At 45.3% G+C, this 25,775-nt stretch overlaps 2 protein-coding genes across 2 annotated transcripts; one reads left to right on the forward strand and one right to left on the reverse strand.

The window, feature by feature from the left end:
- Nucleotides 1-140: 140 nt before the first annotated feature.
- ccdc74b (coiled-coil domain containing 74B) lies at nucleotides 141-8,346 on the forward strand. The gene is made up of 7 exons (XM_029253251.1): nucleotides 141-998; nucleotides 4,920-4,967; nucleotides 5,360-5,468; nucleotides 6,274-6,469; nucleotides 6,551-6,651; nucleotides 6,767-6,823; nucleotides 8,196-8,346. Exons 1-7 carry the CDS (start codon nucleotides 698-700, stop codon nucleotides 8,329-8,331), a joined length of 948 nt encoding a protein of 315 aa, XP_029109084.1. The 5' UTR covers nucleotides 141-697; the 3' UTR covers nucleotides 8,332-8,346.
- On the reverse strand, nucleotides 7,453-25,242 carry med15 (mediator complex subunit 15). The gene is made up of 18 exons (XM_029253242.1): nucleotides 25,127-25,242; nucleotides 20,695-20,782; nucleotides 20,535-20,586; nucleotides 20,320-20,343; nucleotides 19,849-20,001; nucleotides 19,403-19,614; nucleotides 16,606-16,905; nucleotides 15,681-16,070; nucleotides 13,014-13,121; nucleotides 12,069-12,187; nucleotides 11,836-11,963; nucleotides 11,610-11,744; nucleotides 11,460-11,523; nucleotides 10,695-10,761; nucleotides 10,158-10,318; nucleotides 9,910-10,076; nucleotides 9,105-9,203; nucleotides 7,453-8,945 (listed from the first exon to the last, which is right to left on the reverse strand). Exons 1-18 carry the CDS (start codon nucleotides 25,219-25,221, stop codon nucleotides 8,809-8,811), a joined length of 2,499 nt encoding a protein of 832 aa, XP_029109075.1. The 5' UTR covers nucleotides 25,222-25,242; the 3' UTR covers nucleotides 7,453-8,808.
- Between the last annotated feature and the right edge of the window lie 533 nt (nucleotides 25,243-25,775).

Consider the following 25,775-nt stretch of genomic DNA (forward strand, 5'->3'; position numbering starts at 1 on the left):
ATTTGATACATTTGTTCACTGTTTATCTATTTTCAACTTGCATTTTGCTTCTGTTATTTAAATGGACTTTGCCTCATTTCTATTTCTGAAACAAGCGGCCCGTTGCCATGACTACGTGTACACAGAAGGTGCGGTGCTCGCGGGGGGGGGGGTTCCTGGGCGCGTCGTCAAAAATCTAGTTTATTAACCTTAAACGCACAGCTGAGCTGGACATTGAACCGGTCGAAGGGGACAGTTGGCTCGTTTTTCTGCGTTCAGCGCATCGGGGAAGATCGAGCTCCAGAAACGTAGCGCGCATCCGGGTAATGACCTCACACCCATCTGACCGCCGTCTCACACACCGCTCTTAAGCTCCCAGCCTTGTCGACCTCCTTTCCGCTGGAGCTTCCGCGTGGCCTTCTCGCAACCTCTCGCAACCTATGGCAACGTCTCCGCGCGCTCCCACACGGCGATCGGACACGTGACGCTCCCGTCGCTTCGGCTCGTGCTGTTCGAGGTGTTTTTTATTTTTTTTCCTGGACAGCGACCGGGCAGACGTGTGAGACTACTCGGGCGTCACGTGACCGTTCCCCACGCGCGTCCTTCGTGGAACGGCCGGTCTGCGCGGCGCGAATGAGGCGCTGATTCTCCACTCCAGCGGCCCTTCGGGAGCTCATCATTATCATCAATCATCCTGATCATCCTTCACCAGCCGGACATGTTCAGCTCCAGCCTGCCCCCTGTGGGCCACCTCCCGCACTGGCCCCGCGTCGGCGGGCTGCCCACCGCGGAGCGGCCCCGGCTCCTGAGACCCGCCCCCGGCTCGGAGCCCCGGGCCACGAGTCCCCCGCACGGCGATCGCGAGCACGAGCACGAGCAGCAGCGCGAGCAGGAGCAGGAGCGCGCGGAGCTGCGCCTCTCGCTGCTGCACAGAGACATCAGGTTCCTGCAGGAGCAGCACAAGGAGACGCTGGAGAAGCTGCACGAGGAGCTGGAGCACCTGCGTCGGGACAACAAAGGTGTGTGTGTGTGTGTGTGTCAGTCAGTCAGTCAGTCGGGGGGGGTCCTGCAGTCAAAAATAATTTTCATACAAAAGTTGCTGCTAAAATAATATAACCAAGTCCGGTCCAAAAATTTATTTCAGTAATTAAAGTAGAAGATCAAGATCGAATAAAGTTACTGACACTTTAAAGACCGAACCACGCAATGTTAGCTGCTAGTATATAGTTCTGTCTTATAGAAATATATCTGTATTTTTTTCAATAAATTAAACGTGCTTTTCCAAAGCATAGAAATGTAAATCACAGTATATACTAGTCAAGTAAGTACAAAACAAATAAAATATCATAATCTGCTGGGTATTATTATTAATTACTATTTAGGTGACCCCTTTGTCCAGGGTGACTTACAATATGAGGTTTGTACACTAAGCAACTTACACTGATTTACCCCTTTATACAGCTGGGTCACTTTACTGTATCAGTTCAGAGTGAGTACAGTACTTTGGCATGGCCACTAAAGCAGGAGGTGAGGTCAAAACCTCAGGTCCTTCAACAGCAAGGTTGGTGGTTCTACCCTGTTGCCCTGAATTTGCACATGCTGTCACTCATGAGCACCCAGTTACATATTTAGACACTGAACACGACTCATCCACTGTTTAGTCGCTCCACTTTCAGTTGGAGTTGGATTCAAACTTACGTCTTTTGAGTGCACAGCGGCAGATCTAAACATTTTGCTGTGTCCTGTCCAACGTGAACGTATATATCATTCGTTCACTTAACTGACACCTTTTTCCAAAGGGCTCTCCAACTGGCAGGAGCAGAACTGAAACCAACAAACTTTAGGTTGGCATTATCGCAAACGATACACTACTGACTTTCCTATAATAATAAAATCCAGACACAGAGTGACATTATTCAAACAACCAATAAATGAAAAAGACCAATCAATTCAGATGCTTAACATCCAAAGAAAGTGGCTGGATGGATGGATGGATGGATGTCAAATCCGACTTATAGTGGATTTCCGTCAAGGAAGGGTTACAGGAGTGGTTTATCGTTGACTTCTTCCATGCATGTTTGCGGGGTCCAAACAACAGGAGAATATGCCAAGTCCGCACACTCTGAGTTGGATTCAAACCCACACCCACCCACATTCCCTTAAAGTCAGTCCATTGCAGGGCAGTCACACACATTCACAGTCTTACATGCACACACTGTGAGCAATCTAGTCATCAACTGATCTGAAACATGTCTGTGGATTGTGGCAGGAAACCTGCGTGAACATGGGGAGAATGGGGAGAACACACAAACCCCACACAGACTGAAAGAGGTTTGAACCTGCTCCCAATCATGCAGCCCATATGCTGTGAAATTAATTAAATTACCATAAATGCCAAACAAGTTCACATAATTAGTACTCAGACACTTGTCATGACGCGGCCCTGTTTGTAGCCTTTTTCAGTACAGGCGACCCTTTATTTGCAAACTCTTACAAAATCTGAAATTTGGGGATAATAACTCTTGGGTTTTGGTACTCAATTTTTCGATTTACTGAACAAAACAAAATCAGTGTAATGAAATTTATGTAAAGTCTGTTAAAAAAAAGGGGTAAATATTAAAGTCACGTGAGTCAAGTGGAAGTGCTGTACTGTACTGTAGTTGGCGTCTCATCATCCAGACCTCCTTAGGAATGTGAGAATATGCTTTAAGAGAGTGTTGGGCATTATGGGAAGTGTATTAAATCCAACAGGGGTGTCTGCCGCCCATATTGGGTGTGTTATTTAATTCAATGACTGTGGAGACAGCAGTGCAATTAGCAGGGAGCTGATGGTATTTTTGTGGGGTATGCACATGCATTTTAGGAGCAGTGCAGTTTTAGAAAGTTGTTCACAATAAATATGAAGCGGTCAGTGGATCCTTGCTTTGTTTTTTCCTCATCCTGTGGAGACCAATACCAATACCAATGTGTACAACTGCTGGTCTCAAGCGGGGTCATGGCAAGCCGGAGCCATACCCGGCAACGCAGGGAGCAAGGCCAAAGCGGGAGGGGGGACACCAGTCCGCAGCAAGGCACCCCAAGCAGGGCTCGAACCCTAGATCTGCCACACAGCAGGCACCGGCCAAACCCCCGCCACACCTGTGGAGACCTGATGAATAAAAAAAGTGGGATCTACCCCAAAGCATTAATTGTATAAATGTTATATTTACAGTTTTTATAGCAAGCTGAAGTCATACGTCAATTGTTATACAGGTGTTTTACAGTGCTCTAATGATATGTGGGGGAAATTTGTTTGGCGTTTTTGGATAGGCTGGGAACGTATTATTATTTTTCCCATTTAAAATATTGGGAAATAGGCTGTTCTTGTCCTAAAATTTGATAGCCGCACCATTCTCAGGAACATTAATTTTGTAAATCATGGGGTGCTTGTAGGGGGTGTGGTGTGGTGCAGTGGGTTGGACCGGGTCTGTCCTGCTCTCCGGTGGGTCTGGGGTTTAAGTCCCGCTTGGGGTGCCTTGCGACGGACTGGCGTCCCCTCCTGGGTGCGTTACCTCCTGGGTGTGTCCCCTTCCCCTCCAGCCTTACGCCCTGTGTTGCCAGGTTAGGCTTCAGTTCGCCATGACCCCGCTTGGGACAAGTGCTTTCAGACGATTTGTGTGTGTGTGCATGTCTGTGTGGGATGTCTGTAAATGGAAATATGTATTCACCAAAATTAAATTTAGCCCTCAATAAGATAACTTTAATTGAAGTTCACTTTATAGAGTACACAGATTTCATTTCTCACACAGTGACACAGCGCTGAACAAAAGAGACAACTTCTGTGTGCTGCCATTGGTGACCATTTGCTCTCTTTTTTACCAGTCATGTGCTAGTAGTATATTACTTGGCTTTTAATGTATTAATAAAGGTTAAGATACCTTTGCAAACTTTCTAGAGCTCAGTTCTAAAGTTCTATGTTTAATTACATCTCTATAGTAGCAGTCATCAGCAAACTTAAGTACTTCAGCCCAATAATACACACACACACACACACACACACACACACACACACATTTTCAGAACCGCTTGTCCCATACGGGGTCACGGGGAACCGGAGCCTAACCCGGTAACACAGGGCGTAAGGCCGGAGGGGGAGGGGACACACCCAGGAGGTAACGCCCCAATAATAATTATGTAATATTAACATATTTACCTTTAGAATTTAGGACATGTCAGTCCATACACCTTTTTTTTTTTAAAATTGTAGCGACTTACAAAATAACTCAGCTGAAAAATATTTACAATGTGTATGTAACAGAACTCTATGAATATAGAAAAAAGGTTGTCAGTGAAGGTGGGATGAAACAACATCTCTAACTGATCAACACTGGTCTGTGAGCAAGCTCATTGCACAGAGAAATGTTAACCCTTTATGGTATTAACACATTGCTGTAATGTTGGTTACATGTAACGTTCACAGAAAAACAGTGAATGGAGAAATTTACATTTAAGTAAATATGTAAGTAACAGAGTAAATGCAGTGCGTTACTGTCCACCTCTGGTATCAGTTTCTGTGTGTCAGTGTGTGTCTACCCAAATGTGTATTTCTCTAAAGTTGCTCATGTTTAGACTTTTCTTCCATGTCATTGGGGAATAAAAGTGTAAAGCTGGTTGGAGCCCCTGTTGAAGTGGGTGACACTGGATCCTGGTTGCTTGGCAACACAAAGCTGTAGTGTTGAGGAAAGGAAAGGTCATTAGGGCAGGGCAGTTGTGGGAGGAGGGGGTGAAGTATCTTTTTACAGGTTTGTATCTCTGTGTCATTCTGCCCCATGCGTGGCCTGAAGACCTGCTTTGAATGGTCACCTCCTCAGTGAAGAGTCAGCATGCATTGCGACACCCCCCCACCGGCAAGGCCGCCAAGCCCCTCGACTGAAACTTTTCCCTCTCCTTGATATTTACAGAACTGCAGTACAGACTCATCATGGAGATTCCCCAACCGCAAGGAACAAGTAAGGGCCGTAGTGCTGCTGTCACCATCGGCACGTTCGTTCCCAGGGTGTACCTTGCTTCACGCCCTGTGCTTCTGGGATAAGTTCTGAACCACCGTGACCCTGAATTGGACAAGTGTCTACTGAAGATCCATGCTTAATTGGTTGGACTTTTTGGATGGCCAGATGGTTTGCTGGTTGGTTGGTTGGATTGATGGTTGGTTTGTTTGTTTGATAGATGGATGTGTAATATATGATGGACATATGATCAGTGGTTGGGTGGGTGGATGAATGAGTGTACAGTATACGGATAATAGTGTGATATCAAGTGAGGCTTGCTGGTAGCAGTGTGGATGGTGATCCCCCTTTGGCCTCAGGTAGCAGCCGTAACTGACCATCTGCTGGGCTTCCAGCAACCCCTGGCTCCATCGAGAGTGAGGAAGCCCCACGGCAGGAAACAGAGGGTCCACAGAAGGCAGAAGACAACCTGGACCAACCTATTCCGCAGGAGCCCAATCTCAGGTGAAAGGGACACTACCCTCTTGAACCTGTAGGGGTTCCCCCTCCTCTCTGAAAAGCTTACTACACGCTTTGCTTGCTGAGCGCTGAACTGTGACAGTGAAAATGCCTGACAGACACAAAGAATGCTTTAGTTTCCATGGAACAGAAGCTTTAAGTCATAAAAAGTCTGGATGCTGGGGAATTAGCAAGAAAAATAGCTGCAGAGTGAGGAGTGGGAAAAGCTTCAGAAAATATTACCTAGGGCTGAAAATGAATAAATGATATACAATGAAATAACCCTAACAATCTGTTTCCAAATACAACATGTAACACATATGGTTCTGTATTATGCAGATTTTTTGTTACCCAGCCCACCACTGATTCCATTTAGGCTCAATAATCCAGACTCTACTGTATTTTTAAAAAATTCAGTCCATAGTGGAGGGAACACAACCTGCGTTTACCCTCCGAGCCAATAGGTAGTAGTAAAATGTCATTTTAAATTAGTTTTAATTTAGCTTTAAGTTCATAAAAAATTAAAACAAAATTAACAAAATGTGTATTATAGCTGTATCTGGGGATTTTGCAGAATCTAACCTGTACACTGAGGGTTGTCTTCTATTTCCCATTGATTGATTGTGACTTAAGGGTAAATGGCATTTGGATTCACGAACAAGACACAAAAGTCCCCCAGTTGTATTCATGAGATGAGAAACTGGTATATTTTGTTTCTATAAAATAGTTATGACTATTCTGACATGCAAAGTGAAGCCCTTCATCGGGACATTCAGCATCTCCATCTGTTCTCCTCACCACGCTGCGGTAGAATGGACAATGAGGGCGACCCCACGGTCAAGTCCAAGCAGGAGCCTGAGTTGACCTTGAGGAGGGGCCTCATCACCTCCCTGCATCCCGTGAGGATCCACAACAGCCCCTCGCAGCCCCCCCGTGCCCCCACCCTGCAGGAGTGTGAGGTTATCATCCAGCAGCTTTACCACACCAACAGCCTGCAGTCCCAAGAGGTAGATCCCCCTCTGACATGTGGTCCTCATCGCCACCTGTTCCACCCCCTTCACCTGTACCCCTTGTTCTCACCGTTTCAGATACTACGTATGAGGGCCATCCTACAAAACATCATATCCAGCAAAAAGGTCACCCCGGAAGCATTCGTCATGACCAAGGCCTTTATTACCGACCACCCCAGGTCTGTCCCCCTCCTCGTTCACAGTTCTGCATTTCTGCAGGCTGTGCAGGCAGCAGTGCGGTGAAGGACATGATTTTGTGACTGAGGTCGCTGACCCAGTCTTCCTTTCCAACAGAGCTAAAGAGCAGGAGAGGTTTCCCGAACTGCCACGTCGGCCCCTGCCCAGAAGATTGTAAGCTGAACCGGGGGGTCCTGGGTTATGGAAGACAGCGCATCCAAACATATTTCCACATGTATAGTCTTCACCGAGGTGTTATTTTAGGGACTTGGGTTTTACTGTTTAAATTGTCTGCTCTGAAGAATCTGCTGCTTGGCTTTCTTAAGGGTAGCCAGATCTTCTCTGTAGGACCCACATTGTCCACCTTTGCGAAGTCAGTGATTGTGAGGGAAGAGCAGTGTCCTTCACAAGTCACTAGCAGAATTCCAGTCACTTACTGGACCTGACCTGGTTGTACCATGGTAGCGTTGTTTCACCAGTGTACACAGGCTCATCATAAGAGATAGCCCAGCTATTTATATTTGGAGACAGATTAATCTCATAACAGATTTTTTAGGTTATTTATGATGTATGACAGTTTACTGTGTCTAAACTTTGTGGAGTGAAAGCAATCTACATTTAGCCTCCAAGGTGACAAATGGCAGCAAAGATCACACAAACAAAATAAGAATACAGGACTGCTGTAATTCACCTCACATCCAGTGTTTACAGCTCTTGTCTGGTGGTCCTGAGTGTTGGTGATCACTAAGATGCAAATTGTTGCTCATGTGACGAATCAGTCAACAATCAGGAGTCAGTAGGAGTCTGTGGAGACAGTATCTTTACCTTTATTTTAAATTAGTTTCAATGCAGCCCAAAGCTAATAAAATCATTACAAGGTACTTTTATATCTCAGAATTTTATAGAATCTAATCAAACAAAAATCAAGGGATGTCTGTATTACTAGCCTTTTCTTGTGCCTCAATGGTAAAAGTAACTTTAGAGGTGAAAACAAGACTTCCACTCCTAGACTTCCTGTCTGTATTAACCCTTTAAATGCCATACAAAAAAAACACATACTTGTACACATGTGGGAAAATTTTTCACCCCACAAAATTTTAAAGCTCCACCTCCAAGTTACTTTGCTAATACAACATTCTGAACGTCATTACATAATCATTCTCTATCCAGTCTGTCATGAGTTTTGCAGCAGAAAACCTTTCCTTCTTACAGACATTAACACAAACTCGCCAACAGGGTGGAGTGTTATTTCAGCCACATGACCACATATCACAAAGGCAGTGACAACAATAAATGCACAATACAGTTGGGGTCAGATACCTAAAAGCTTGTAAGTTTTGTATGATATTGCAAAAACTGGCCAGGGGGGTATAAAATATAGTCCATTTTAAGCCTGCAAGGATTACGGGGAGTGCAAAAATGGTAACTAGTTGCTTTCTGTGGCCGTCTGAGAAGCAAACCATTACAATCGAAATTGTTCCATTACAGACAGATGTATGCATATTAATAAGGCATTCTGCTGTGCTCCCTGTCTTCTCCCTCTCAGGCCCGAATTGCAGTCCAGTGTGGGCGGGAGGCTCTCCCTGCCCCCTCTCAAGCAGAGCCTTGGCAGCAGTGTCGCCGAGCGCCAGAAGAAGGTGCAGGCCCTGCAGAGAGGCAGACTGCGCAGGACGGTGCACTAAGAGGGACAAACGGGGCGACGGACCAGCATCCTTCAAGGCCATCAGCGCTGCTCACACCTACATGGAGGACTGTGCATCTCCTGACCTCTGACCTTTCCACAAATACAGACAAAGCCGCTTAAATGCCACTCGTTCATTAATGGAGGTTTTAAAGACCAGCCCGAGTGTCCTGACTGTCATGGTGCCACACTGCTTGTCATATAAACCAAGTTAGGTGCTGTAAATGTGTAAGCATGTTCTTCTGAAGGTACATCAGCTATTGCATGAGAAGCATAGCAGTGTAGTTCAAACTAAAGAGTATTTATTCAGGTGATACAAATGAGGTAAAACACCAAGGAAAAGTCAGCAAACCAGAGTACATCTTAAGGATTACATGTAATGAAGCGTATTTCTGTGTAGCACAAGTGTTCTTCCATCAGGAAGTGAGCTGGAGAAGCAAGTGCAGAAGGGCTGGTCCTGAAGCACTACTCCCTGCTGTTAGGCCGGGGAGAGGCACGCCTGGCGCACACTCTGGGCCCACGTGTTGAGGAGCGCTGTGACGGAATGCTTGTCGGGCAGCTGCAGCAGCTTGGAGGTCATGTTCCTGTGGACCGTCTGCAGGAAGGGGTTTGCCTCTGGGGGAGGACAGGGTACAGGGGTTCAGTGCTCTGGACAACAGGATGTCACGTTTGCTCGGTTCATGGTAATGCAGCACACCTCTGAGTGAATACTAGTGGCTTTTTTAAAAGAAGTTGAGTAAAAAGCAATGGTGGCAGACGGGGGTTCACGCTCACCGTATTGCTGGGCATCGTCCGTCAGCTGGGGGCTTTGCTCGGGGTAATCTGCAGGGACGCTCAGCTGCAGTGGGGGTACGCTGGGCAGGTTCTTATCATCTACACCACAAAGGACAGCAGGGATGGGAAAATCCAGAACATGAGTTATAAAACTGCGCGCACACACAAAACCTCTAATATTAGTTATTTGACACCACAGACATACAGTTTACTCATTTACTGAACGTTTTTCTCCACATTGAAGTGCAACTCAGAGTAACCAAAGTGCATCGACAGGAGACAAAGAGCTATAGACAGACACAGGACTAAGAGACAGCTTGTGTATCTGACACCACATGTTGCTGGCTCACATCCCTCCGGTAGCTCCTACAGAAGTGACATTCAAAGAACAAATACATAATCATAGAAGATGGCGTTGGACGCATTTATGGAGCTGTCAGGAGATCAGAAAAGAAGGGGCTCTCAAAGAGATGGTTTGAGACCCTTCTTGAATGTTGAGAAGGATTCAGCATCTCTGGGGGATATAGGGTGCCGAATCTAATGGATCAGGGTCAAACATGAGAACCAAAAGGATTGTAGGGATCCACATAGTTTTAAACCCCATTGTTGGATGCAGTGTATTTATGGTGAAAGGAGGGGTCGTGGACCTCCTAACACCCGACAACCTAACACCAGCAAGGCATCAACCACATTCAGTCTGCTTCAAGTTCTCACAGAACTAAGCGACTGCAAACAGCTGAATCTTGCAAGAGGCCTAAGGGGCATTACTTCACCGCGTTGTGTGAGGCACAGAGAGCAGACTCACCCAGCTTGCAGATGAGGTGCACGGTCCCATTGTTACTGCAGTGTGACGGTGCCAGGTTCACCAGGAACTTGGAGTTGAGGCGAGCCACCTCACCCTGCAGGATATTGGGGATGGTCTGGCGGTCGTCGTCCTCGTGTTTCCGCTTCCGGGCGGCGATAGTTGGCCCCCTGCACCAAAGCCAGGAATTAGGGCTGCGATGAAGGACATTGGCAGATGTAAATCGATGGAGGAATTGGAAGGGAGCTCACGTGATGGGTGGGCCGTGGATGGCCATCATAGCTGGCGCGAAGGTGCGGTACAGGGAGTGGTTGAACACAGGCGAGCGGATGTTGGCCATGACGGCATCCAGCAGTGGCTGGCACAGGTACTGCTGCTTGGTGCTGGGCACGGGTGGTGGGGGAGGGGTGGGCTGTGAAAGGTCGGCACGACAGGGCAGAGGTTTAGTTGCAGCGCATCACTGCATACGCATACACAAAACATGGTCACAGCCAGGCCTGTGGAGTCTGTACACAAAACCTTTGACTCCGACTCCAGTAGCCCAATAATTGCTTCCGTCGCTGACTCCACAGCACTGACCAAAAGTTGCACATTAATTTGGGCAACTTATTTGGTCGATTTATCCGGCAAATATAGGCCTAAATCTATATTATACCTCTAATTTCTGGGGGTCGACTTATACGGTAAATTTAGTCGGTCTATTTTAACCGACATCGACTCCAGTAACCCAATAATGGCTTCCGACTCCACAGCACTGGTCACAGCTGGGGTAAAAATGAGCCACTAACCACTGCCATGTCGTTCTTCAGCTTCTCCAAGGCAATTTCACATTTCTGTAAGGTTCGCAGAGGGCACCTGCAGGGTCACAAGCAGGTAGTTGTGGACAAAAAAAGCTTTCAAAGTGTTCTACATGTAAAAAAGCAGTGAACAGCACAGCTACAGACAAAAGAGAAAAATCAACCTAAAGCCAGGAAAAATGTTTCTGAACAAGTTGAGGCTGAAAAAATGGTTAAAGAACCTTTTCACACTGGAGCTGTAAGGTCCTGGATTCAAATCCCACCTCCTGCTATAGTGCCCTTGATCAACGTACTCACCCTAAATTGATATGGTAAAAATGGAACATCTAACAATGAATTATATTATCCATGTGCATCTCTATGTGCTGGTTGTTTCTTTTTTGTACGGTACACTGTATTACCACAGTATTTGTCTAAGAAAGGCTTCAGGTATGTTCTCCACCAGCTCCTTTAGAGGACGGTCATTTTTGTAGGACGGCCGACGGGAGCTTGTATGCGAGGGAACATCAGTTCTTCTCATTACTATATTTACTCAATTATGTGACAACCTTCCCCAAAGAAACATGTATGAGGTTTGTATACCCCTTTATACAGCAGCAAAATTTTTACTGTCAATTCGGTGACAAAGATTTCTACAGTAGGAGGTGGGATTCAAACCCATCACTCCTAACCACTCTGCCACCCACCGGCCTTAAATCCTGCTCCAGCTGTGGTCACACCTTAAATTTCCTTTTGTCCTGCAACAGGAAATCGTACCGTTTTGAGGGGTCCGTCAAAATGTCCAGCAAACTCTTCATCTTGCTCAGGTCCTTCTTCCTATCTGTAGGACAGAAGGTAAATACTTGTTACACACTAGAGAACAGTCAGAAGCAAATATGGAGTGTAAACAGGGCTAGGTGGTCGTACCTTCGTTCTTATCAATCTTGTTGATCATGCGCCGCAGCGGCTCTATGTACTTGGACAGCTGCTTGAGCTTCTCCAGGTACTGCTGCTCCTCTGTCTGGGAGCTGCTGGCAGGACTCATCACTGAGCTTGGGTTTCCTACCGGGATGAGGGCAGGACTGTGGTTAGCGTCAGTCCCTTCCCATGCACATGGGACCCAAAGAGCCCTGCAACTGGAGACCATGCCTACCTGGGGTGTTGAGTGGCCCTGGGGAAAGCACGCCACCGTTCTGAGGTGTGCGCACCGTGATGGGACTCGGAGACGGCTGTGGGGAGGGGCTGGGCTGGAAGCCCCCCGGAGAAGGAGTGGGACCAGAGCTGTAAAACCATAGAGAAATGTTGGAGAAAGAAGTGAGATGTATCAGTAAATCGCACAAATATGGCTGTGGCAGGGGCTCATTTCAACAGACACGTCATTCCTACCTAGCCGAGTTGGGCTGGGAGGTGGGCGGCTGTGGCGAGGGCTGCGGCTGGGGTGGTGGGGGCATCGACTGCGGTGTTGGTACCTGCACTGGGGAGGGCGACGACATCATCTGATGCGGCTGGAGCGGTTGGGGGGGTGGGGGTGTAACAAAGAAAACATGGAGGCAACATGAGTAAACCTCACTGATGCTCAGGTGTGATGGGGTACAAGTGGATGGCAGAGACCTGGTGTTGCCAAGTGTGTGAGAGGAGCACAACATTAATAAATGCAGAACTGGTGACCCAAAAGGCCACCTAAAGCAGTTGGTGCTCACACACAAAAACGCTTCCAAGAGTTCATAAACTCACTCAAAACCCAAATTTCCTGGGGAGAAGCTCAAAAAGGGAGGAAAATGCACAAACAGCTCTATATTATCATTAAAAAATTCTATAAACTGAAAAAGTGGGAAAAAAATTACTGTGTAGGGTTATTTTAACAAATTATTACATATTTCGGGTGGCAAAATGTAAGAGTTTAGTGTGGAACACACAGCACAACACACAGCACAACACAGACACGGTGGAGTCTACCAGACCCCCCTAGGGTTGATCAGAGGTACTGACCAATCAGTGAGCTCCTCTACACACTGCAACGACCGCTCTGACTGTTCACACAAGCCAGCATCACGCACACACAGACAGGTAGCTGGAATGATGCTCACCACCTTACCTGCCGCTTCCAACCATACACTACCCTACTGCTTAATTTAATTAACACCGATTCATTTTTTTTTTAAATGTATTTCGATAGCGGGCTATGTACTGACGCAGACATGGTGCCATGAGACTCCAGTCCAGTGCTACAACCCACTGCACGCTGGGGTGTGGTGGTCGATACAGGGCTAGACACACGGAGGGCTCTGTGATGTTCGGGGCTTCTGCCCTTGGACCCCAGGGGGTAAATACCTGTGGCATTTGCTGTCCTCCCATAGTAGAACCTGGTGGCGCGGCAGATGCCAGCGCGACGCGGGGCGGGCGGGGCGGAATTTGCATCCCAGAGCGGCCCATCATTATCTCGGGAGGACAAAGGGACAACAGACATGTCACAAGCAAAAAAACAAGGACCGCAGTGCAACAGCTGCAAGGCAGGGGGCAGACGGGGCAGCACATGCAAACACACGTCATGCTCACACAAACACGGAGCACAGCACACATGGGTTAGTCTGCACTCAAAGTACAGCTCCGGGGTCAGTGACGGAGCAGCTCTGTGGGGGAGGCGGGATTCATATATGGCTCTACCCCAGAGGAGGAAGAGGATACACCCCCAGCCCCAGTGCTAAACCGCTGCCATGCTGTCATTCTTGCTTGTCACACATGCAGCTCATTTCAGAGATGAAAAGCTGAGAAATCCCTCCCTACTGATACAGACTTTATATTTTTACACAACGTTTCTGAATCGATACAGTAACAGTATAATAATCCAGTGAGAGCATACTGAGTATGTGAAACATATTTTACCAAAGACTGATTTCTTCCTAACAAAATTTTACAAACTGTGAAATATTTTACATCTATAGTACTACAGAAGTAATGTCTCTAGATATTCAATACACCTTTAATGTGAACTACAGTTCCTTTAGTTCTTTACATTTCAGTATGTCCTAATAAATGTTACAAAAATCAATAGACATTACAATTACAAAATACAAAACTGGGGGTGGGGATTACATTAAACTAAAACCAATTTAAAATGAATGAAAATGTGCAACATTTCTACAAAGTTGCTCATCTTATTGTTCACCGACACAAACACCAGACAAGAGCTGTAAACACTGTGGATGTGAGTTAAATTAAAGAGGTCCTACACTGCTACTGTTAATTTTATTGCCATCTATTGGCTCAGAGAATGAACATACATTTCACTGCTACTGGTGAACAAAATGCCATGTAACAAATAAATACTCCGGAAAACTTGTGATCTGACCACTGAAAACACGAACACAAGTGTACAGGAAAAAGCATGGTAAGATACAGGTTATAAGGTGGTAAACCACTCAGATCTAGTAATGTTGGTTGCTCCATACCAGGATTCCCCCCACTAAAAGGTTTCAGAGTTTCTCACCAGCAGTGAGACAATAAGTGAAAAGGAACAAAAAAAGTTAAACCAGACAGCCTACTATAATAATTGTAATCAGTAGAACCAGTAGCTGACAGCACATTACAAAAAGCTAACTGTTGAGCTACTCACTGTTAATCCGTCCCTCACATAAGAGCAAGAATCTGTTCCATGAAGTCAGTGCATTATGAGGGGGTCAATTTACCATTATTTCTTAGGGAAAACATTAAATCTGTTCCTGGACAATAAAGTCACCAAAAATTCATTAAAATTTAAAATAACTTTTTATGCATGACTGCCTTTTCTGATGCCTTTTGTGCTTTCTTGACAACATTCTTAGAAAATGGTTCAGAAACAGGTCACAATGTTACCAAGACTACAATAAATTGGTAACAAAGTTCCCAAGATCACTGCCTATGTCTTTCTCTCTGTATAGTGTGGAAACTGTGCTCTCAGGGCTGCTGTGTAGCATTACTAACTAATGATAATGGCTAGATGATCATGCAACTATTTGCTAGATTAAAGCCCACTGCTTCCAGCATTCGGTGAACATGCACAGGAAACAGCCAGATTTCCGCCACCAAATTTTAGAACCTACTGTGAGACACCAATGTGCCCAGTACATAAAAATTGTGTGTCTTCACAAGCTGTTGTGATGCTTTTCCTGTTGTGTATTGGCAAACACTACCAACGTCCGACACTTGGTTAAATATTCTTCCACAAACACTCTTTTGTGATATTTGTTAGTGGCAGACAAAAAAAAAAAAAAAAAAACTGCATATTAACAGCAAAAAGTATACAGCAGGGTTGTTAAAACAAATAAAACGTCTGTCATTGTGTTGCGTTTCCAGCAGAGCAAACTGGGCACACAAAACAGACTGTTTGCACACACAGGCAGAGCAAGCGTGCAGAAGCTTCAGGCAGACACACGCGCAAACGCACACACAGGCTGTAACAAATGCCATGAGGTCAGAATAAGGGGTCTCCCACAGGCTCCTCAAGTAAAATATGCACCCCCCTCCCCTTCTTCTGCAAAGGTCTATCCCAAGGGGCTGTGGGTAGAGGGTCCTGATTGTTTTTTTCCCCTCCGTCATTTTTGCCGTGTTTTTCCCTGCATTCTGCGCAAAGTCGTGTCCTCAGTTTGGATGACTTGGACACATCTTCTGTTCATTTTGGATAGAAAACCCATCCAGAAAAAAAAAAATTAAATAACCTGGACTCTTTATGACCAAAAAACTGTGGAATATCGCAGGGGTGTAAAGAAAAGTTGCGAGTATCATAAAGAAAACACATTATTTTACTCTCTGCAGTACAGTAAGCTAACACTTCAGTTATATTAAGTAAACACGTTGCAAAAACAATCAATCAATCAGGCAGGTATGGTTCAAGGTACCAATGTCAACCCAATCCACCATGCCAAAGAAAGTTATCGATCCGAGGATTTAAAGAGCAACTGCACGGCATGCATGGACTCCAGGCTCCAGCCCGTCAATTGCACCAGCTGGCAGGGCCCTCACCTGTCCAGATACAGCAGTGGGGAGGTGAGCTGCCTGCTGCTGGGCTTGGTGCTGGACTTGGTGCTGGGCCTGCTGCTGGGCTTGCTGCTGGGCCTGCTGCTGAGCCTGCTGCTGGGCCTGCTGCTGGGCCTGCTGCTGAGCCTGCTGTTGGGCCTGCTGCTGAGCCTGCTGCTGAGCCTGCTGTTGGGCCTGCTGCTGGGCCTGCTGCTGGGCCTGCTGCTGGGCCTGCTGCTGAGCTTGCTGCTGGGCCTGCTGCTGAGCTTGCTGCTGAGCTTGCTGCTGGGCCTGCTGCTGGGCCTGCTGCTGGGCCTGCTGCTGGGCTTGGTGCTGGGCGACCACTTGCTGCTGAGCGACCACCTGCTGCAGAGCAGTTACATGCTGCGTGGTGCGCTGATACAATGTCATTAAAAAAAGATTTCAAAGAGAGGATTAACACCTTCACTTGCCAAGTATTCACATACTTGCTCAGCTTTGCTTGGTTAATGGTCTGAAAAGTGTCTTTTATCCCTAATGTACGTTATCCATTAAGAGCTCAACCTGGCCTTTATGATGCAGGTGAGAACGTACGCTAGCTCATTCCATTATGAACACATCTGGAGCTGGAAGGCCATTCAAAACCCCAGTTACCCCCAATAAAAGCTTAATTACAGATTTCTCTCAATTTATTTGCTTCATAGGTTTTGTTAAAACATCAGATTCAATTATATTCAAGAAAAAATACTCCAGCACTCACCCCATAAACATTTCCAAGATCTGTCAGTAAATGGTCACTTAATTTTCTTTGTGTATACAATCAATGAGACTTTTTATTGTGACTTAGCTGGCGATCAGCCCACATTTTTTGTGATATTTGTACAGGAATCCGGGTAACTCCAAAAGGTCCAAACTTTTTTCTTCAATTGTAATCCTTTATAATATCAGTTACCTGAATAAATTTGAGCTGCTGTGCCTGCTGCTGTGGCTGCTGGCTGAGCTGTCCCAGGGGAAGGTGCTGCCCAGGCATCTGACCCCCAAGGGTCTGCTGCGGGTGCAGAGGCATCTGGGAGGCCTGACTCTGAGGCAGTGACTGCTGTTGCTGCTGCTGATGATGCAGATGATGCACTTGCTGCTGCACTTGGTGCTGCTGCTGCTGCTGCAACTGCAGAGCCTGTGCTTGGGCTGCCTGCTGCTGCTGCTGGAGCTGCTGCACAATCTGCTGCTGATGCTGCAGTCGTGAGGAGAGAAGCTGTAAATTAAAAAAAAAACAAAGAAATACAGTTAGTTTCAGTGGAAACTTGTGTAAGCCACTTAGATTTACATAAAGGGAAAAAAGTTTCAGTTCATCAGTGAATAAGAACATTGTTATTAACATTGTTGAATGTTAACAGGGTTAATATATTCTATACATTACTCTGTTGGGTAGATTCTCATTGTGAGGGAGTTATTTCTTATTTGTCATGGGAGGACAAAAAACTTAAAATATTGTCAGAAAAAAAATGTAAATGAAAATTTAAATTTCAGAGCAAAAGGTTTGATAACACTTGTTCTATTTTCATTCACTATTTCCTGTTCTTGCACCAACATTGTTCAGTATTATGTTCTCGGCAATGCTGACTGTTGCCTTTAGCGAGGAAGATGTTGGAATCCATATTAACTATCGTACTGACGCTAAACTTTTAAACCTTAAAAGGTTGAAATCCAAAACCAAAGTTGCAACAGATACCGTCAGGGATTTTCTGTTTGCTGGTGACTGCGCTCTCAATGCTACTACAGAAGCCGACATGCAGCATTGCGTCAACAAGTTCACCATGGCCTGTAATGATTTCGGCCTGACCATAAATACGAAGAAGACTGTAGTTCTACACCAGCCTGCTCCAGGAAAACCTTATGACGAGCCTAACATCACAATAAATGAAAAAAGACTCAGTACAGTGAATAAGGTCACGTACCTTGGAAGCACACTGTCCCGAAAGGTTCTCATCGATGACGAGGTGAATGCAAGAATCGCCAAAGCAAGTGCAACCTTTGGCAGACTACATTCAAACGTGTGGAAAAGAGGCGGCATATTTCTGCAGACAAAACTCGCTGTTTATTGCGCAGTCGTACTATCTACACTGCTCTATGCGAGCAAGACATGGACAGTTTACAGTCGTCATGCCTGAAAACTGAACCACTTTCACACAACATGCCTACCTAGAATTCTTGCTATTAAATGGCAAGAAAAGGTTCCTGATACAGAGGTTCTCGCCTGTGCTGGCCTACCAAGTGTTCACACTATTCTAATGCACTCCCAGCGTAGATGGGCAGGTTATTTGGTACGCATATCAGACCTATGGCTTTCCAAACGACTCTTCTATGGCGAGCTATCCCAAGGTAACCGATCTAGAGGTAGTCAGAAGAAGCGATTCAAGGACACGCTCAAATAATCCATAAAGGCATTTGATACAATGCTGAGATTCAGAGATGCCAGCAGGATGAACAAACTCATCCGTAAGGCCGGTAGCATCATTGGACAGAACATGGAGATGTTTGAGTCAGTGAGGAATAGGAGGTTACTGAACAAACTGCTCTCCATCATGGACACTCCATCCCACCCACTTCAAAGCACACTGCGGAGACAGCGAAGCTCATTCTCTAATAGACTCATTCAGCTCCGCTGTCGTAAAGAACGGTTCAGGAAATCATTCCTACCATTCGCAATAACACTGTTCAACAGCTCACCTCTGTGTGACAGATAAACGATTCAGCACTACTGTTAGTTCATTTTGTTACTACTTCATAATGATTATATTACCATTCTGCACAACTTGCACTATATACTGTTGCACTACTTGCACTACATACTGTTTTGATTTATTTATTGGGTCTGGGGTTCAAGTCCCACTTGGGGTGCCTTGCGACGGACTGGCGTCCCGTCCTGGGTGTGTCCCCTCCCCCTCCGGCCTTACGCCCTGTGTTGCCGGGTAGGCTCCGGTTCCCCGCGACCCTGTATGGTGTATTTAAATATACTTCTTTACTATTCCTCCAACTGTATATATAATTGTACATATTTTTATCTTGTATTTTTCCACTTGTTTTTCTATTTTTTTTATATTGCAAGTATTTTCAGACTTGTATTCTGCTGCTGTAACATAATAATTTCCCTTGTGGGATCAATAAAGTATATCTATCTATCTATTTGGCATTGACACGGATAGCTGGGAAGAATCTGCAAAGAACAGAACGAGATGGCGCACCTCCATACATAAAGGCGCTGTGTTGTACAAAGCTAATAAAACAACTTTAGCCATGCAAAAATCTCGAGGCGCTTGTTCCCAACAAAATGGCACAATCACATGTCCGCGGTATCAGAGAACATTTCATGCGCAAATTGGTCTAATCAGCCATCTGCGCACGCACAACGCATCCCCGCCCCTACCCCAGTCTGACTAGATGGTCCTCGTCGACCACGACGGACAAACAATATCTATTTCCATTCACTATCAAGACTACTTGCTAGATGCAGGGGCATAGATTACTGAAATAAAATATTACATGTGCCATTCAATTGTTATATTGTAAATGTTGCAGCGAATCATCTATGTGGTGTTGGGTAGACATGTGTGGTTGTGCCGTCTGTTGTGTCTTTGTCCACAGTGCACCAAGGACGTGTATGGAAGTTACACAAGAGCTGAGCTGAAATGTAAATTTACTAATAGTGTAAGCCACAGGTATCCCACCTCCCACATCAGAGCTGTGTTTACCTGTTGGCTTTGTTGGTTCTGCTGCTGCTGATTCTGCTGCTGTTGCTGTTGTTGCAGCTGTTGAAGCTTCAGCCGCTGCAGCTGTAGGGCTGTCTGTTGCTGCGGCTGTTGTACCTGAAACTGGGGGAACTGCTGCTGTTGTTGCTGCTGCTGTTGCTGCTGCTGTTGCTGCTGAACCATCTGTTGAATCTGGATTTGTGCCGGAACCGCAACTGCATGACAGAGAGCACACAGTCATGTACAGAGCATCGAGATACATGGCCCAGAAGTGACATGAACTAGGTGTGAAAAACTTAACAAAAAACTCAAATATCTAATTGGGAATGACTAACTGGCCTGCTGCACATTGGTTCAGCACTGTAGGATGAAAGGCAACTGAAGAACTTCACCATTCATGGTCATGATTTCTGTTCCAGTTACAGTTCTGATATGTCAATGGTACTCACTGGGCTGAGGATTTCCAGCAACACCAGGCATCACATGCTGGGGCATCTGCATTGGCCCCAGGTTGGGAGCCCCCGGGGGACGGGGCCCTATGCCAATGCTACCCGCCCCAGGCGCACCGACTCCCGTCAGATTATGAAGAGGATTCATGGGGTCTAAGCGGGGGAGGAAGAGAAGGGCATTTAGCAATGAGGAAACTCCATAATCTATTATAGCTACTACATATTTTATCAATAGATTTAGATTTATTCATTTAGCTGACGCTTTTCTCAAAAGCGACTTACAATGTTAATATGTTTATAATTATTTACCCATTTACACAGCTGGATAATTTTTACTGGAGGAGTTTGAGGAAAGTACCTACAGCCGGTGAGATTCAAACCTGTGAGCTCTGGGTACAAAAGCAGTAGCTCTAATCACTATGCTATCAGCTGCCCCAAGAAAGACACATTTTAAGATTTGAATAAACTCACCTGGTCCTCCTTGTGCTTTCTTATCTGCAAAGTAAAAGTGAGTCTATTAACTTCCAGACACTCAGATCAGTATATAATGTAAAGAGAATAGTAAAAGAAAAAGAACAGTCAAAGTAAAAGAGAGAACAGTATTTAGTACTGAAAGGTGACCATGCTAGGTGCCTGGACATGAAATGTACCATACAGCTCATTCGACAGATCCAAGATATACTTACGGATGTCTCTGAAGTGGATGATCAGCCTTGCGACTAGGGACAGGTACTCATCCTGTTCTCCAAACACAAACCATCTTTTAGTCAGTCAGTCTGCTAAGCACTCATTTTAACACAAAGAGATTAATTCAAGTGTTTATGCTAGGAAGGAAACACCACCCACCCTTGATTTGGCCTTAACAAACACATGGTTCTCCATATCATTGCTGGACTTGTTGTGAGCAGCACCTGCTTTCCTCATGGCCTCCTCACTGACAGAGAATGGAATGAAAAGAGAACGGAAAGATAGAGGAAGACCTTACTTAGTTTAAAACTTGAAATGATACAATTCATTCAGGGAATTCTCATAAAAGGCAATATCGCTGCAAATGACTGTGATTTGCTTCAGGTTTACAATTCATTTATAACCTTTCTGCAGAGAAGAGTTACAAGGAGTGAATTATTACAGCAGTTACATTTTAAGAACTGCCTTGTTAGGGCTATTATAATAATAAAAGAACTAATAATTTTTAGTTTAAATAGCACCTTTGGAACCAGCTCTCAAAATGCTTTAGGAAAAAGACACACGAGTCACAGTTCTAGCAGAGTTTTACAATTGATATTAATGACTTAAAAAAATTACAGCAGAAAAACAACAAAATATTTCCATTATAACTGATTGTGCTGTACAAGGTGACACTGGTCTGGAGCCCATCCGAAAAGCACAGGGTGCGAAGGAGGGTACATAGCAAACAGGCATCCTAATAGGATGCTACTTCATCAAAGGGCAATCTCTCACTCACACACACACACACACTAAGAGGAATTCAGAGTCACCAATTAACCTGAAACATGTCTCTGGACCCTCTGAGGACCTGTGAGGCATCAGCACTACCTGTAGCACCGCAGAGCCTCCCAACAATACAGACACCCCTGGACTTATGCAAGTAGGCCGTTTCTTTAACGCCTTACGCAAGTCGAAATTTACGTATGTCAAATTCCCCCTCCTCCTCCCCCACCATTCAACATTATAACATTAATAATTTTTCCATCTCAGTTACTGCACCTTGATGTTTCTTCATTATTATTGTTTTCATGCCAGCTGTTCCTTTTACGTACAGCACGCTTCACTATCGTATTCACAGTCGATACGGCTAAACCCAGTTGCTGTGCTATAGACAATAATCTTTGTCCACCTTCACACTTTCTCATTATATTCAATTTCATCTCCAAATCGAATGCTGTAAACTTGCAAGATGCTTCTCGTTTTTCATCAAGTGCACATTTACCATGAGGCATTGTGAATAATGAAATGAGAAAAAAATATGCAAAAAAAGGACTACACTAACAAGGAGATGCGTTCAAGGCTCAAAACACGCGGTAACTGGAAAGATGCAGCTTCCTGCCCTGAATGGTTATGCCGACTTGCGCTTAACATATTTCAGAGGTGTTGTGTAAAGTAAAAGCACTATCCATAAATAATGTGCATGCTGGGAATTTTTTGCGTATATCAAATTTACGTAAGTAGAGGGGTGCCTGTAATCGTAAGGCAAATGACGAGCAAAAAATGGAAAAAGGAAGGGGAAAAAGCTGAAGAGATGTGTTACATGCAAACAATTTCGAACATGTGGGTCTGAAGCCTGGATCAGAAAGTGTCCAGGGCAGTTCTCATACTCTGGACTTGATCCTGAATGACATCTTACCACTGTTGGAGGAAAAATTAGTGAATCCATCCTGGCTTATGAATGCATCATTTATTTTTCCTATTTTGATCACTGATAATGAAGTTTATTTCTGGACGATCTGAACGAGTATGCCACAGTGGTCACGGACTTCATCTGGTACTGTGTGAATGTCATAAAACAGTCTGCTCATTCCCCAACCAAAAACCGTGGATTACCGTTGAAATCTGAAGTAAGATCTGTGCGCGAACCTGCGCATTTCAGTCCGGAGACACGGACGCGTACAAGAAGAGTAAGTACGAGCTCCACAAAGCCATCACCAGCGCGAAACAGGAATACAGCAGGAAGGTGAAATCAGAGTTTAACTGCACTCAGGACGCACGTTGGTTGTGACAGGGAATCCAAACTTTAACAGATTATAAACCACAGATGCAAACATTGACAGCTGCCACTGCGTATCTCCCCGACAAACAACGCATTTTATGGCCGTTTCGAGCTTGCGAACAAAGACCCCCCCAGTCCAAATCCCTATAGCGCTGAATGACCCCAGTCTCACCGTCTCTGTGGCACAAGTGAGAAAAACTTTTAACAGAGTCAACATCCGCAAAGCTGCTGGTCTGGACAGAATTTCAGGGCGAGTTTTAAAAACATGCAGTGAGCAACTGGCTGCTGACTTCACGGACATATTTAACACCTCCTTAAAAAGCTAAACTGTACCCATCTGTTTCAAAAACACCACCATTATCCCCGTTCTTAATAAAAACAAAGTGAGCCGCCTTAATGACTATCGCCCAGTGGCACTGACCCCTATTGCAATGAAATGCTTTGAGAGGCTGGTGCTGGGACACATTAAGGACACCATCCCAGACACTCTGGACCCACTGCAGTTTGCCTACCGCCACAACAGAGCCACTGAAGACACAATATCATACACCCTTCACACCACTCTGGCTCAACTGGACAATAAAAACTGCTATGCAAGGCTATTATTTGTGGACTATAGCTCGGCATTTAACACTGTCATCTCAACCAAGCTGATTCACAAACTACTAGGACTAGGACTGAGTGCCACATTGTGCAATTGGATCCTGGATTTCCTCACCAACAGAGCCCAGCGTGTGCGGATTGGCAGTAATACCTCCTCCCCACTGACCCACAACACTGGCACTCCACAGGGAAGCGTCCTGAGCCTGGTGCTGTATTCCTTGTTCACACATGACTGTGTCGCCAGGCACAGCTCCAACACCATCATAAAGTTTGCCGACGACACCACCATCGTGGGTCTGATCACCAACAACGATAAGCCGGCCTACAGAGAGGAGGTGAGGCTCCTGGCAGAGTGGTGCCGGGACAACAACCTGTCTCTAAATGTCAGTAGAACTAAGGAGCTGGTGATTGACTTCAGGAAACAGGATACGGTTCATACATCCATCTACATAGGAGGGGACATTGTAGAGAGGGTCAACAGCTTCAGATTCCTAGGGGTCACCCTCACTGTCAAACTCACATGGACTGAGCACACAGCATCAACTATCAAAAACGCCCATCAATGTCTCCGCTTCCTCAGGCGTCTGAAGAAAGCTAGGATGTCCACTACAGTCCTCACCACTTTCTACAGGTGTGCTGTGGAGTCCATCCTCACAGGGTGTATTACATCCTGGGGTGGCAGCTGTTCCATACAGGATAAGAAAGCCCTACAGAGGGTGGTCAAAACGGCTCAGGTAATCATCGGCGCACAGCTAACAGCAGTACAGGACACCTACACCACACACTGCCTCAGAAAGACGATGCGCATCATGAGAGATCATAGTCACCCCGCACGGGCACTTTTCTCTTCCCTGCCATCTGCAAAATGGCTTAGGTCTATTCGAACCCACACTGCTAGGTACAGGAACAGTTTTTACTCCAGTGCTGTAAGAGTATACAACATTCACCAATATGCCACCTCTAGTAACTAGAGTTGGACTGCTCCCTCCAAGCACATTGGGAAATTACACTGTCACATTAAGCATTCTCATTCTCACATTCTGAGTTCTCTGGCTGTCTACTGGTATTATTGTAATTACTGTTACCGTTATTTACTGTCATTGTTATTAGCACTACTCACTGTCATTGTCAAAAAACTTCAGAGCAGATCTTCAGCAATGAACAGTATTGTTTACCACCAATGTACACTGTTGTTTTTCCATCATTGTTCATTTGTAGCTAAAATCCTGGGGACCTACGAGTATAGTGCCTTCCCAGAAATCAATACCCAGGCCAGGCCAGGGTTTTTCTGTATCCTAGTCATTAAATATTGACTCGGCTTACAATACATTTATTCAGTTGATGACGGTCTCCAAAATGACTTACAATATTAATATTTACAATTATTTACCCATTCACTGAATGATTCAGCTATTGAAGCGATTTATTTGGGTAATACCTTGCTGCAACAGGCGACAGCCGGTGAGATTCGAACCGGCGACCTGGTCAAAGACAAAGGCAGCAGCTCGAACCACTACACCAGGTCACGTGCCAGCAAGCTTAACATATCCGTACATTTAAACACTTCCCACCACGTTAGCTGTGTGTGTACTCACACCGATCGTCAAACTGAGCTAGTTTTGTTACTGATACTGATAGCAATGCTTCTAAAAGTAATACTTATTAAGCAAATAATTACCACCGACATCGATTCGAAAGTCACACACTAACGGGTGAAATTGTTGATTTGAAAACACCCACTAACGACGGTAACCAGGCCGCAGGGTGTTTATACTCGCAGAGCCGACATCATCTGACTTCCGTCAGCAGTAGAGTTCACGACGAGCGCGAGGAGGTGTTTGCGGCCTTCTCTCGACTTCCACCATAGTTATTTCAACCAGCGATAACTCGCCGTTTTACTCAATATAAACTTTTACGCTCAGAAAAAAAACAAAGAGCCATACTTACATCTGTGCGACCACTTTCTGACGGAAAGCCAGACTCCGCCAGTCGCTTTCTGCTCCTCCGGGATCCATCGTGTCGTTGTCAGCGCAATACAGCATTCAACCAGAATCGGGCGCGTCTCCGACATAGAACAGAAGTATTTCCGGTTCAACAGTGTACCCTGATGTCATCCGTATGTCAATTCAAGTTTTCTAAGAGATAGTGAACAAATTCTTTTTATTTCCCTTTCACGTTATTACAGTTAAAGATTGTGAACTTTACAGTATTTGCCGTATAAAATATATATATATATATATTTTAAAATTCTATTTCAGTACAGTTACTAAATTACTGACTGAGAAGACACTCCACTTCTAGCTCCAAAGAGACCTTTCTTTGAAACGTAGAGTCTTATTTACAAAGGCAGAGGGCATCGTTAGATTAACATATGATGCTCTATCTGTGCAACTTGGTAAACAAACTAGTAGGACAATACAATAGACTGGATCCTTTTTTATTTCTTCTGGAGGAACACAAGAGTACATTATATCAGAAAATTTATTGTTACGAACATTCCAAACACACACACACACACTTTCTGAAGCGCTTGTCCCATATGGCGTCGCGGGGAACCGGAGCCTACCCGGCAACACAGGGCGTAAGGCCGCAAAAG

This window comes from Scleropages formosus, chromosome 6 (assembly GCF_900964775.1).
Source record: "Scleropages formosus chromosome 6, fSclFor1.1, whole genome shotgun sequence".
NCBI lineage: Eukaryota > Metazoa > Chordata > Actinopteri > Osteoglossiformes > Osteoglossidae > Scleropages > Scleropages formosus.